The 14,032-nt window shown below is 30.9% G+C and overlaps 3 protein-coding genes across 4 annotated transcripts in view; 2 read left to right on the top strand and 1 right to left on the bottom strand.

Moving 5' to 3' along the window:
- The window catches only part of LOC119616302, a 110,272-nt gene that overhangs the window by 92,500 nt on the left and 3,740 nt on the right, over nucleotides 1-14,032 (top strand). The window contains exons 5-14 of one of the 2 annotated variants that reach the window (XM_037972661.1): nucleotides 8,584-8,681; nucleotides 8,740-9,716; nucleotides 9,875-10,435; nucleotides 10,623-11,066; nucleotides 11,195-11,610; nucleotides 11,829-11,976; nucleotides 12,048-12,264; nucleotides 12,336-12,559; nucleotides 12,621-12,784; nucleotides 13,179-13,372. In XM_037972661.1, the coding sequence (XP_037828589.1) occupies nucleotides 8,584-8,681; nucleotides 8,740-9,716; nucleotides 9,875-10,435; nucleotides 10,623-11,066; nucleotides 11,195-11,610; nucleotides 11,829-11,976; nucleotides 12,048-12,264; nucleotides 12,336-12,559; nucleotides 12,621-12,784; nucleotides 13,179-13,262 (3,333 nt within the window). In that variant the 3' untranslated portion in view covers nucleotides 13,263-13,372. Of the gene's footprint in view, nucleotides 1-8,583; nucleotides 8,682-8,739; nucleotides 9,717-9,874; nucleotides 10,436-10,622; nucleotides 11,067-11,194; nucleotides 11,611-11,828; nucleotides 11,977-12,047; nucleotides 12,265-12,335; nucleotides 12,560-12,620; nucleotides 12,785-13,178; nucleotides 13,373-14,032 lie in introns of those variants that run through there. The other variant, XM_037972653.1, reaches the window with a different exon arrangement.
- Nucleotides 4,130-5,032, top strand: LOC119616334. The gene is made up of 3 exons (XM_037972699.1): nucleotides 4,130-4,357; nucleotides 4,420-4,574; nucleotides 4,640-5,032. Exons 1-3 carry the CDS (start codon nucleotides 4,174-4,176, stop codon nucleotides 4,880-4,882), a joined length of 582 nt encoding a protein of 193 aa, XP_037828627.1. The 5' UTR covers nucleotides 4,130-4,173; the 3' UTR covers nucleotides 4,883-5,032.
- On the bottom strand, nucleotides 5,653-6,620 carry LOC119616326. Its single transcript, XM_037972686.1, has 3 exons — nucleotides 6,329-6,620; nucleotides 6,109-6,260; nucleotides 5,653-6,047 (listed from the first exon to the last, which is right to left on the bottom strand). Exons 1-3 carry the CDS (start codon nucleotides 6,504-6,506, stop codon nucleotides 5,751-5,753), a joined length of 627 nt encoding a protein of 208 aa, XP_037828614.1. The 5' UTR covers nucleotides 6,507-6,620; the 3' UTR covers nucleotides 5,653-5,750.

Here is a 14,032-nt window from a genome sequence, read left to right as displayed (position 1 = left end):
TCAGCTTTTATACATTTTAAGTTTTCAATGTGTTGTGGAAGTGTACAACTCCAAAACATGCCTCGAAGAAACACCATTCAAAATAGTAAAATCATTATTTTTATATACCAATGGCCTCCATGCTGCATAGCACGATATCATTATGATTACATCAAAAATGTTGATATGTGTTTAAATATTATTTACTATGATCAAATTAAAACCAAAATTTAGGACTTACAGTGTTATTGTAACGGGCAACATAAGCGTGAAAGTTACGAATAGTAAAAACTGAAATCTACTATATAGGATGACGTTTTGTTAAGGCATGTTTTGGGGTTGTATACCGCTATAATATATTGAAAATTTAAAATACATTAGTGCCAATATGTACATGAATATACACTAGACAACTTTGTCGAAAAATATCGTCCCTAGAGGTACGAAAAGGGACTTATGATCCAGATAATTCAATTAGAAACTGAAAAACGATACCAAAAACACATCTTGGAACGTTTAAGTACAGATCCTTATAACAAAAAATATTATTTTTAGATACCCTATGGGTTCTATTAAATTCCAATATTAAATTTTGGTTTTATTTCTGGAAAAAGGGTGAAAACATTACAAATATAGCCAAAAATCGCCATTTTAATGATATTACATGAAAAGAGGGTACAAATCCCCCAAAATTGTGGACCAAATGGGTCAAAAATATATCCATGCGGTTGATAGTAACATATTAAGCATAAAACCATGCGATTCTAAAATTTGTGTATCGTATAATATGATCAAATATGAAATACAGGAAAAATTCGCATACTTTTGTGAAGTAGTTTCATGGACTTTTTTTAAAAAAGCACAACTAATTTAAGTAAATGTAAAGTTTCCAATTTTTAAGGGGCGTGATATCAAAACTAAGGACTATCTAGACAATATAACAAATTAATTTATTTATTTTCCACACAAAATATATTATTAAATTTGGTTTCTTTTCATAGTTTACACAAATTCGAATACTTATGAGAGACACTGTATATTATAACGAGAGAAATGAAAAAAAATATTTACGTTCTGTTCGTTTTGATTTTTTTCGTGAACGAAATTAAAATAACAATATACATATGTAGATATCTCTCATGAAGCGAACATAAACAACTACGATTTAGAATAAAAATAGTTTTCGCGAGTTTAAAAAAAAAGTCTCATAAAAATTTGTTTTATAACGAAACAAATAAATAAAATTGTATTCAATATGCAGTGAATAATATTCTTACTCAGCGTTGCCAATTTAGCGCTTATGGCGCTAGATTTAGCGCCTTTTAACAACACAAAAGACGCATTTTTTACTTTAGCGCTTTTTTGGAAAAAGGAAGATAAATCTGTGTTCTCTTTAAATTTTCATTCTCTTCGAAGGGAAAATTGATTTCGTGAACTGAATTGATTATAAAATTATATAAAAAATTCAAAATGTTGATTCATAAAAGTTTTCTGTTTTTTTTTTGATAATTTCACTGCGAAGGAAACAATTCCTTGACGACTTATTTTTTTACAAAGTTTTGCCTCTTGGTATTTTTGGAAATAAAGGGTTTAAATGCATATTTATTATGGGAAATTTTGCAAAAATCGCTTTGACTAGTTATTGAGATCTTGAGATGGTAGGAAGAGTCATTGAATAAGAAAATCGAACATACATATTTGTATTAACCTTAATTAATGGCATGCTTTGGATTTTTTTTTAAATTTCGTTCCCGAATCAAAATTCCAAATATCGAGCAATTTTTAATAAAAAATAATAGGTAAATCTATATATATATATATATATATATATATATATATATATATATATATATATATATATATATATATATATATATATATATATATATATATATATATATATATAAGAGTCGCGTTACTGACTGACTGATTCATCATCGCACAGACCAAACGGCTGAACATAGAGTCAGGAAATTTTAACAGTGTTGTGTTTTTGGTGTTGTAGATCCACTAAGGAGGGATTTTTGGAAACGGTTTTCTTACTTATCTTACATAATATTAGTGATACAAAAAATGCACCTGTATCTACTCTTAAAATGAGCAGATGGGTGTCTGGTACTTTTTTGAAATTCGTACTTTTAAGTGGTAAAAATGAGTAACAAAGGTGATTTTGGTACCTTTTTTGGTACTTTATAACTTTTTAACTAATAAACATAATCAAAATTTTTTAAATGTTTTGGACATATCTTCCAAAATTTCGTACTTTTTTAAAAAGGAGTCCTTTTTGGGTACTTTTTTAGCACATTAAAAAAACTTTTTCGATTTATTGACGTATACCTATTAAATTACGGACTAACTCTGTAATATTTATGAAAATAAAATAGTTTCTATTTCATTGGGAAGAAAAAAGTACCAAAAATGGGAATACGGGAAATATAATTTTTTCAAACTCATTGAGCCAATTTTTATAAAATTTGAAAAAATATTTAATTTACTCACACAAAATAAACTATTGGTATATTATTTTGAAATTCGGGAACTAGGGCCTATATAGGACCAAATTTTTCGGGGAAAAAGGGTAAATTTAAACTTTTTTTATAATATTGAACATGCAAAATTCTGACTGAATAAGAATCCGCACAAGAATCAAACGTTTTAAAGTTTCTACAGTGGGGATCTGAAACAAATGACACACGGTTCTTATAAAATGAGAATTTATAAAAGGGAGATTTTTAGTACTTAGTACTTAACTATAAAAGTAATAAAAATTTTATACGTAAATCCCTCTGGTGTTCATATATATCATAAATAAACTTTAAACTTCAGTTAAATAGAAAATATATAAAATATAAAGAACTATTTATGAAACACCATTTCTAGCAGATGTGATTCCATGAACATTAGTATTGATGTATGTACGTGGTTACAGCGTAAAATTTAAAGTCGATTCGATATATAAAACTCGCAAACTAGCAAATTAAATTTATATCTGCTACACTATATTTCCATTCTTATAGTTCATGTTAATTTAAAGTACAGCAATATAAATTGCATACTTCATTTAAATATTTAAATTATATACCATTAAGTTATTTATGAATGGAAAATACCTGGTAACAGTTTTTTCTTAAATATGTATAAATGACATTTTGTATATATTTGGGAATAACGATTATATTTCGAAATTTTTAAGTACATACACGCAATACATTTGCGATTAACGATCAAGTACAAGTATTTAGATAGATAAATATTTTACAATTCATTAGAAATGTGACAGAAAACCCAATAAAAAATAATATATATTATTTATGAAATCCTAATCTAAAGTAGCGATTAGTGAAATATCAAAATTGATATTAACTATATAATACATATGTATGTGTATTATCAATATAACGTATAAAATATGATCCAGTTTAGAGATTCGCAAAGATATACGCAGGTACTTGGAAAGTCCACACTGTGTTTACACTGAGAGAAAAGTTCTATAGTTAAAATATTGTTCATTAGAAGGAATTTATTAAGAAGGAATTTCATTAGAAGGAATTTATTAAAGAATCTGAAATGTTATATGTAAATTGTTCATGGATCAACTAAATTTGGATCGAAAGATGTGTTTTTAAAATTATTATAAAAATAACTTAGCTAATGAATCGGAAAAAAAAAAGAAATTTCCAAAAAAGTTTTATAGTGTATTTAAAATTTAACAAATGGATTTTATTCTAATCTTAACTAATCTTTAAAACATACGATAAAGTTCATAATTTAAAGTTAATTTGATTAGAATTCTGTTCAATCTAAATATAAGTTTTTATTAAGAAATATTTAAGAATAATGTAAAATCCAATTTTATAAAAATAACACAAAATTTGATTTGTTTCGATAGCAAATGACCTCGCACATGTGAAATAATGTTAAAACCATTTATTATTTGTATGTTAAATGATAAAATAAATTAAATGCATATTGTTTATAATAATATTAATATTATTATTGAACACAAAACTTTATAAACAAATACTCGTACTTAAACTATTGAGAATCTATCGAAATGATAAGTTTTGAAGAGTTCTCAATTGCAAAGTGATTCACATTAATACCACCTAGCGTTTTATCTTCCAATAAAATCTATAAAAAGGTGTCCATTCCATGGAATTGATATTAATGTGAACTTGATATTGATTTGAAAAAATGCATTCTAACGTGATAGTTGTTGCAACGGCTGTTGTCTTGTTGGGTCTTGTGGATTACTCGTTGGCCAATAAGGCAAAGACTTGCTATTCCTGTGAGGGAATCAATTGTATGCGCACCTCAGTGACTACAACTAAAACATGTTCGGATCCATTGGATTATTGTGTTACCGTCTTTGACAAATGTAAGTTTAAATTGTGTTAAATAAGAAGCAAAATAATTTCACTCCCATTTGCCCCACTGTAGTCAATGTCATACAGAAAGGCTGTTCATATGAAGTGCCGGAATATTTACGTCAACGGTGTGATGCCAATACAGTGGAGTGTCACAAATGTAATTCAGATCGTTGCAATAATTTGGGCCAAGTACAGTTTGCCTGCATACAATGTGATTCCAGCAAGGTGAGATTGAATTCCAATTAAACTTACATTGTTTGCTAATATTTTGGAAACTCCCTCCCAAACAGGACAGTAACTGTGCTTCCTCTGCCTCTCAATTGACCGCTCAACGTTGTGGTTCTCCCACTGCTCCCAATTCTTATTGTTATGTTAAATACGAAAGCGGCACAACCAAACGTGGCTGCTCAACTACTGTAGCCGATCAGCTAGCCTGCTATGCCGATGCCAATTGTTCACTTTGTTTAGCCGGCGACATTAGTGGCTGTAATAGCGTAGATTTTACTCCCGGCACAAGAGCTAATCGTCTATAGATATTAATTGTATACCTGTATATTATCAATGAAATCAAAAAACAAATTTTGCACCCGTCTAGTCGTACGTCAATAGAATTGATTCAATAACATTTTGTGGACGTCTGACTGGCGTACTCGTTTAATAAAGAATAAACTAATAAACGATAAGTTTCATTTTGAAATTGGGATCATAAAAACATAATATTTAATATGTACAATGGGTATTGGTACTATTTTCAGAAAGCAATAAAAGATCATAAATAGCTAAATTTTAGTTAAGTTGGCTGTGAACGTCTTATAAGACCATGCACAGAGATTAGGCACCAAATAATATGCTAAAAAGCATATGTATATTAAGGGTGTAAAAATAGAATTTTGTATTCATTTGCTGAGAATTAATTGACAAGTCATGTCCTTTCGTCTGGTCCATAATAGTTGAACCTAGAGCCCACATGTGGCCTAAAACAAGTTTATCGTAAAAGAATCTGTTAGAATTTTCGGTATTTAGATATAATCCAAAATTAATTATTTGATAATTTGTTGATTAAGATTAATTATTGAAATGTTCTATAGACCTAAGACTCCATATAACGATTTCCTTTAAAAATACTTTTAACTCTATATCAAGTCATAAGATCGCTAAACAAATCATTGATAACTGAACTGTTTCCAGAACCATTCTATAGAACGTTACCTGAACCAGTATAAAGAACAGAACCAGGGGAATCATTCTAAACGACTACATGCCATAGACATTACAACTAATATTTGCCTAGATGTTTTCTATATTTAAAATTACATTTTTATTAAAGTGCCAATAGAAAATCATCAAATTTTTATTCTCTTTCCAAAATTTTAGCAAATAAATCTAAATCGATTATTATTTTTACAACAAGATCAAAACAAACCATGTTAACAATATTAAAACACTATAAATTGTTAAACGTTTACTACCCGATTCTGCATGATCAACTGATTCCCGATTACAGGCCATTTCACCGTCCGGTATACACATATCGCATGAGTTGTCCGCAAGGCATTTCAATTGTTCATTTGAATCAACTAAGCAACCACGTTCGATATTACCCGATGATTGGCGCGTATAACAGTAACTATTGGGGCTAGTTGAGATAGGACAACGAGTTGTTTCCAGATTTGTAGCGGCACTAGAACATTCTTTATTCTGAAAAAAATAAGCACATCATTAAAAATTTAGGGTAAAAACTTACTGTAATATAATTTACATTGGATGAAGAACATTGAAGACACGATATGGCTCCTCGATCATTGCATAGATTCTTATAGCATTTATGACACTCGGAATCAGATAAATTATCACATTTATTGCGATATTCTTCAGGCAATATTGAATAGCAACCTCTGGCCACTACAGTTACTGTAAAATTTTCAAAAAAAATTCAATAAATCAAAACAAAATATAATTAGCTAAAATATTTATCCTACATCCTTCAAAAACGGTTACACAATTATCCACAGGATCTACACAAGTTGCCTTATTCGCAATTTTTGAGGTCCTTAAACAATTAATGCCCTCACAACTGTAGCACTCTTTACTTTGCACACCCTTCAAATTTGCAACAAAAAGGGTTAATACAATTAGTTTTAAATAGGAATAAAACATTTTTATTAAATTATTTTAAAATTTATAATTATTTTTTTATTTAGTAAAAATTTTAAACTTGAAACCTATTCCATGTATCTGTAGGTGAATACTAAAATCTAAAGTTTTGTGCAATCGATTGATGAAAATGCAATTGAAAAATATGAATACATCAGAATAATTGTAAACAGTTTTATCTAGACACTCAATCTGAAAAACTAAAATACACTTGAAAATCACTGATAATAGAAGCAACTTCACTCTGTGAATACATGTCTTTCTTGTAAGCTGTTCAATTTTGTTTTTGCAACGATTAAATCATCTTGGGAACAGAAAATCACAATACTGGAAGATTTTTAAATATTATTTATTTTATTTAATTAATAAGTTTTGCCGCAAAAAAAAGACTTAAACAAATAACAAATGACGTGTTTTTATATAGGAAATTCATCTATTGTTTAAAAATTTTTAGAGAGCACTATAATTAAAATTTTGAATATGTTTTTGGCTGAACATATCAAATATTTAGAGTTAAAAATTAATAACCAGAGTAATCATTTTGTTTTCATTGAGATATGTCAGGAGTTTAGGATACTAGGATTAGAAATGATAGAAAACGGGAAATTAAGGAGTCCATTTAAAACTCCAAATACAAATCTGTTTGAATTCAACAAAAATGTTTATATACAAAATTGTCTAACAATTGACATTCCCTTTTGATATTTTGACATATCGATCTTTAATTGAGTATAGAATTCCTGTATCTTCTATTTTAAGTAAGATCGATCCTAGAAGAATACCCTAAATGTTCTTTTAGGAAACCGTTTTAGAACAACATATTCCTTTCTCTGTTTGACTAGTTAATTATTTGTTAGTTTGAAAGGAGGACGAATACACATACACATGTACATCAAATCCGAAGAAATACAAACAGTCCTTTACCGAGCCTGTTATGCACTCCTTTACCAGTGCCTCAGGTGGGAATCGAACCCTCGACCTCCGATCTACCATTCTAGAATACTAACCTACCATATTCTGTTCCGCACGATTCTGAGACGTTCTTCTATTTGAAGAAATACCGGGCTATCTAAGTATTCCATTCTGGAAAAAACTAAATGATGTTATTTATAATAATAATTTTTGTTCCCCTATTAACACTATTTTTCTATCCACTAGTGTTTAACAATTATTTAATTATTAGCTTCTTTTTTGTGTGTGTTTTTTTTTTTTTTCGAAAAAAAGTTTAAAATGTTGTAACCTGCAACTACTCAATTTCATGCCTGTGATTATGGTGCAAAATTCTTTTTTATATTCGTACCCACTCGCCGCTTCTTCTGTTCGTTCACATTCATTAATATTTACAGTTTAGTTCTTTTATGATTCGACAACACAACTACAACAACTCTTTACTGCTGCAAATTAGTATACAACAACAACTAACTACCAAAACCCAGCGGGTTTCAAGTGATCAATGGGCCCTTTTTGAAAATGATTCCAACAAACGTTTAATTAGACTGACTTCAGTCTTGAAATTATTTTAGTTATTTTCTGGTCAGATTAATTAATTTATACCTGAGACATACATATGTTATTTTGGACCAGCTATGGGACTTTCATCTAAGGCATAACTCCTTGCTAAATTGTCATAACCGTTATTTTGGATATGATGATATGATAAATACGGAACAATTCCCCCGAACTGCTGGGTACATACTTCAATACACACGTCTAATACAGTCATAATCACTGAGAATGTTGCTAACACACGATCGACAAATAGTTAATGAATGCACTTCAGATCATAGTTATAGGTAGATTCCATATAATATGTACACCAACAAAAAATGTTTAGTTTTTAACACTTGTACTTAAAGCCCTTTCCTTAAGCATTTTTAAATCCAAAATGACACTCATACTATCGCTCCTGGAGATACAGTGAAGCTCGTCTAATATATCAGATGTATATAGAATAATAGAATAATTTAACATTCAATGAGATACTTCTGAAAATTTGAACTTATAATTAAAATAAAAACAAACATAAATATAATCTGCAATTAAATATTAAATTCGTACAACTTTTCTTTTTCTTTTTTAGGGAGGTTTTCGCCTACAACTATTAGATCCACTTGATCGTCCTTTGGTAGATTTAACACCTCAAGTAAATGGTTCAGAGTTTGTGAGAACTGATGTAACGTGAGTTATATACTTTTTAAGATATATCTAGGAACTTAATCATTTATCTTTTTTTCAGAGCCCAATCATATCAAGTTACATTACCGAGTGACTTCGATTGTCAAAACTGTACATTGCGTTTATTGCGTCAAGCCGATGAATGGTCTAGCGGCTATCGGTTTTGGTCGTGTGCCGATGTTGATATTAAACAACGTAAGGCGTTTAAAGAATCATGTTCGGGTAATGGCAAATATTTCCCTTCACGCTGTAAATGTGAAAAGAATTTCTATGGACCACAGTGCCAATACAAAGATGAATGTTCTAACAATCAAGATTGTGGTATTCAGGGAAAATGTATAGATTTACAAGGAACATCGTTGCCGCGTAAACAATGTTATTGTAATTACGGTTGGTATGGTGCGGGTTGTAATAAAAGATCGCCATACAAAAATACAGATTTTGACTTGAGCGCCTATACAATGAAAGAATTGTCACCCGATTATAAAGTATACTGGCGCTTGTTGGAAGAACAAAAAGAAATTGAAGTTGTTTTAAAGGTTAATAGTACTACATGGGTTGGTTTTGGTTGGAGGCCACGAACATTGACAAAAGAATGCAAGAACTTCCCCCTAATTAAAGACATTGGCGATTTGACGACTGGTTTGCAGGGATCCGCATCTGCTGAGCCTGAACCTTCTTCTGAACCAGAACCAAAATCTGAACCCGAACCATCTTCGGAACCAGAACCAAAATCTGAACCAGAACCTAAATCTGACCCAGAACCAAAATCTGAACCAGAACCAAAATCTGAACCGGAACCAAAATCTGAGCCTGAACCCAAATCGGAACCAGAGCCTTCATCCGAACCAGAACCAAAATCAGAACCTGAGCCTACATCCGAACCAGAACCGAAATCCGAACCTGAGCCCACATCAAAATCAAAACGTGTTGCTGAAAATGAAAATCCCTTAGCAATGGATGGTGTGACATCAGTTGCCACAAGTGTTTCCTATCGAGTTAGTGCCTCCACTGGTCGAAGACGTCGGGATGTATCAGGTAATAATATATCACTTTATTCTTTATATTTGGTATAGGCTTCTTTACAGAACAAATACGAGTATTTGAGAACTAATAACTGATATGCACTACACTTTTTCCTTACAAAATACACAATACAATATAAATTTCCAATTTTTTCAACTAATATTAAATAGATACAACCGAATCTATTAATCATTCTGAACATGAGCCACAGTCAAATCCTGAGCCCAGTGCAGAACCCGAGCCAAAATCTGAGCCTGAACCTAAATCTGAACCAGAACCAAGCTCAGAACCTGAGCCAAAATCTGAACCTGAACCAAGTTCGGAACCAGAGCCAAAATCTGAACCTGAACCAAGCTCAGAACCCGAGCCAAAATCTGAACCTGAACCCAGTTCAGAACCAGAACCTAAATCTGAACCGGAACCAAAATCAGAACCAGAACCAAAGTCTGAGCCAGAACCAACATCCGAACCAGAGCCAAAGTCGGAACCCGAGCCAGAAGCCAGGTCGGAACCTGAACCAGAACCCAAATCGGAACCCGAACCCAAATCTGAACCCGAACCCAAATCGGAACCTGAGCCATCTTCTGAACCGGAACCATCATCTGAACCAGAACCTAAATCTGAACCAGAGCCAAAATCTGAGCCCGAGCCTAAATCTGAACCAGAACCCAAATCGGAACCAGAACCAAAATCAGCTAAGAAGACTGTTGCTCCTCAACCCACAGAGTCAGGTATACCTACTTTTTCATTCAGTTACTAACTATTCACAGTGTCTCACACTTTCATTACTTTTTTCCATACTATTTTCCATAACACGGAATTATAAAAAAATTACATCATCTATATCTTATTTATAGAAAACTTCATAATATCATTTTCCAATTTGTGCGTTTTTATAAAAATTCTATAATTTTACAGACTCTAAAAAATACAAATTAAATCCCTACACTCCCATTCATGATTTCAATCCCATGGATTGTACGGATATTGTTATTGGTTCTGCACGTGGTATGGCAAGTCGAGTTGGTGACTACTATACTCGTGATAGATCGACACCACGTCACGATGAATTCTACGGCGGTAAAAGTGATTTAACTCTCGCTACGGGCTTTGAAAAAGATGGCGTGACCACAATAATCTTTCGTAAGAAACTTGTCGCCACAGAACCAACAGATCACACTTTGGATGATGGTTTCACTCATGTTATTTGGGCTAAAGGTCAAGAATCTGGCAAATACGTTCATATCCCGGCATCTGGTATTGAAACTGAAATGTCTTCCGTAAAAGAATTCTACCAACCCGATGAGTTGAAATATCACGGTCATAAGATGCAACGCGGAGTTACACAAATAAATTTCTTCGGTAAGTTTCGTTTAACTGATGCTGAGTTACCGTATGGAATATTACAATTCAATTCATTTAATCATGAATGCAGTAATTCGATCTCAAATAGAGTAATTATAATAAATTTTTTATATTTATTTATTTAGAAAAAGAAAAAACGAAAAGTAGCGACAGCGATGATGACAGCAATATTTTGGATAACGACTGCTATGGTCATTGGAAATATCCCTCAAATTGTTCACCTCAAAATCAAACTTGCCAGTATTATGCCTCATGGGAGACTATCGGACGCGGCGATGATATGCGTTGGCATATTGAAACGACCAATACCCAAACATGGACTGGCATTGGTTTCAGTAACGATGAAAAAATGTCTCAAACTGATTCAATTATTGGTTGGGTAGATCGTAATGGACGTCCCTTCCTAATGGATACTTGGATTAATGGTTATTCGTCACCAAAATTGGACGATCGTCAAGATATTTTTGATGCTACGGGACGTATTGAAAAAGGTGTTACCACATTAGAGTTTAGCAGAAAACGTATTAGTAACGATGAGCAGGTGAGCCAAGCCATTTTCTTGAAACTTCGTTTTTTGGGTTGTCCCAGTCTTGAGCGAAATTTCGATGTTGATTGCGAGAAAAGAAATTTATTCTCAATTAAAAAATCATATCAATTGTTTGAAAAGTATTCCTTCTAAAAATGTTCCTTCTCATTACACTTACAAAATAAATTTGTTTTTGATCAGTTTGAAATAAATTCCATTTGTTTATTTTTCAGGACTTATCATTTACTGATGATCATTGTTTGTATTTGTTCTTCCCTGTGTTGGGTGGTGCTTTTAACGCTGTCAATAAGAAAATACGCAAACACGAATCGATTCCCCCAATATCGCCCACTCGAGTCTGCATCAAATCGTGTGGCAAAGGTAAGAGTTACAATTCTTTAAAATTTATTATCACACAATTGTTACAACTATTTTTCTAATGACGTCCCTAGAACTTGAGCAAACATTGAATATTGCAACAACACCGTCTCCCAATCGTTTAGTCTATGCTGTAGGTGTCAAACTTATGAATCTGGCCGAATCGTTTGAAGCTCCAAAACCGGGCACTGTTGAATTTAAAAATCTTGCTGCAACTATATCAGATTCCTTTAATGGTATACTTAGCGATATTCCCGGTTATTATAAGACCGATATCTTGAGTTTTGAAAAGTAATAAAGACAACTATTAAATTCTGTAATATATTATTAATAAAATCCATCAAATATGATTTTGTTTACAGGGAGGGTGCTACATCTATGATTGCTAATCTTCAAGCCATGTTTGATAAGGATGAATATGAAAAGGGTCATGCTTTAGCCACCAATACCATACCAGAGGACATCAAAGAGACTGCCATGAAAAATGGAGATATTGTCAAAACGGCGCTATTGGATAAAATTGCATCCGGCAAAGTTGGCTCTCTTACAGTTGATCCACAATTTTTAGACTTCCAAGCTCTAGAATGTAAGTTTCCTAAAGCAATACAACATTTACTTGGCAATATATACAAATTTTAAACTTTTAGATAAATCGGTGGATAATTCTGAGGACACAAAACCATCATTTTTCGAATTGTCAGAAGTACGTTTGTACACCGTTTTAGGTCTAATTGCTGCTTTGGTCTTTATAGCTTTAATTCAGGCCTCGTGTACAATCTATAAGACATCCAAAAAGAATAAATCAAATAAGGTATGTTTTTCATTTGTATATAAATATTTTTGGCAGTAATTTTTTTGGTGTATAGTTCAATCTTACAAATTACAAGATTAAACAGTAGCAGCGAATGGTTTATTTGATTGTTATATATTCAGATGTATTAAAAAGTGCTATTATTTTTGAATATAGTTTTTGTTTTAAATACGTTTAATGTAGAAGTAATCTTAAAAATAAATTTTATATTGTAAATAGCTTCTAAATTTAAAACATTCCCCGCTACTGTGTAATATTTTAAATTTTCGATATTTTTTTAAAAATAAAATATTATTTTTGATAATGTTGGCTTTCTATGCACACATACATAAATATAAATAAATATCTGAGCAAGAAATTATAAATGAAATATTAAACAATAAATATTTTAAAGCTTATTTATGTAATACCCGATGAATGGCGGATATATCAGCAAAGGCAACATCAACGCTACTATCAACCTTCTAGCGATTTATAAAGTAATGCGAAAATTAAGAAACAATAAAGCAATCCCACCACCAACACCATGAAATAATTAAAAATAAATATAATTCAGAAAAGAATTCATCATCACTAACTGCCAAATACGAAAAAAATAATAATAATTTTTAAATATTTGACTTTTTAAAATTAAACTTTTCTTTTGTTAAAATGTTAAAAATAATTGCTAAAAGAAAAACTTTAAATAACAATTTCCTTAAAATGTTCATCACATACAAAAAATACTTTCATGTGTGTGTGTGAGTGTTAAAATCATTATTCCTGAATAAAGAAATTTGGGTAATTAAAATTATAGTTAATTATCTTGTATTGTGACTACCTTTCCGTTATTTTTTACTACTATTTTTAGTGTAATTTCTGTACTAATATTTTATGTAATTTTTTTTTATATCCATTTACCCCATATTTATAATAAAATTTTTATTTTATAAAAAAGGTTTATGAAACAAAATCTTAAAAACCTTTGATAAAACTAAAATATATTATAAATATATGTATCCCTTTCTATCTATCTCTCTAAATCTATTTGCCTGCCTTAATTATTCTACTACACTTTAATTTTATTCTCTCCTTATTAATTGTTATTTTTCCCATTCCAAATCAGTCAGCATTTGTTTTATGCTATTTTGTATTTTATATTTTGTTTATTAATTTTATTTGTTATTTTTATTTGTTTCACACAATAAACAATTAAGAGTATGGCTGGGTCCATCAGTTTTGAGTTTAAAAAATAACCTTTAATTAGTA

This window comes from Lucilia sericata, unplaced genomic scaffold (assembly GCF_015586225.1).
Source record: "Lucilia sericata isolate MDLA Ls3-8-SP2 unplaced genomic scaffold, ASM1558622v1 Contig000002F_arrow, whole genome shotgun sequence".
Taxonomy (NCBI): Eukaryota; Metazoa; Arthropoda; class Insecta; order Diptera; family Calliphoridae; genus Lucilia; species Lucilia sericata.
This window is presented reverse-complemented; position numbering and strand designations above follow the sequence as displayed.

Excerpts from the sequence above, each read along its gene's own strand:
- LOC119616334 (XM_037972699.1), top strand. The coding sequence starts at position 4,174 with ATGCATTCTAACGTGATAGTTGTTGCAACGGCTGTTGTCTTGTTGGGT. Across the intron at positions 4,358-4,419 it reads TGTTACCGTCTTTGACAAAT|TCAATGTCATACAGAAAGGC; the intron begins GTAAGTTTAAAT and ends GCCCCACTGTAG. Across the intron at positions 4,575-4,639 it reads TACAATGTGATTCCAGCAAG|GACAGTAACTGTGCTTCCTC; the intron begins GTGAGATTGAAT and ends CCTCCCAAACAG.
- LOC119616326 (XM_037972686.1), bottom strand. The coding sequence starts at position 6,506 with ATGTTTTATTCCTATTTAAAACTAATTGTATTAACCCTTTTTGTTGCA. Across the intron at positions 6,261-6,328 it reads TGTAACCGTTTTTGAAGGAT|TAACTGTAGTGGCCAGAGGT; the intron begins GTAGGATAAATA and ends AAAATTTTACAG. Across the intron at positions 6,048-6,108 it reads TTCAATGTTCTTCATCCAAT|AATAAAGAATGTTCTAGTGC; the intron begins GTAAATTATATT and ends TATTTTTTTCAG.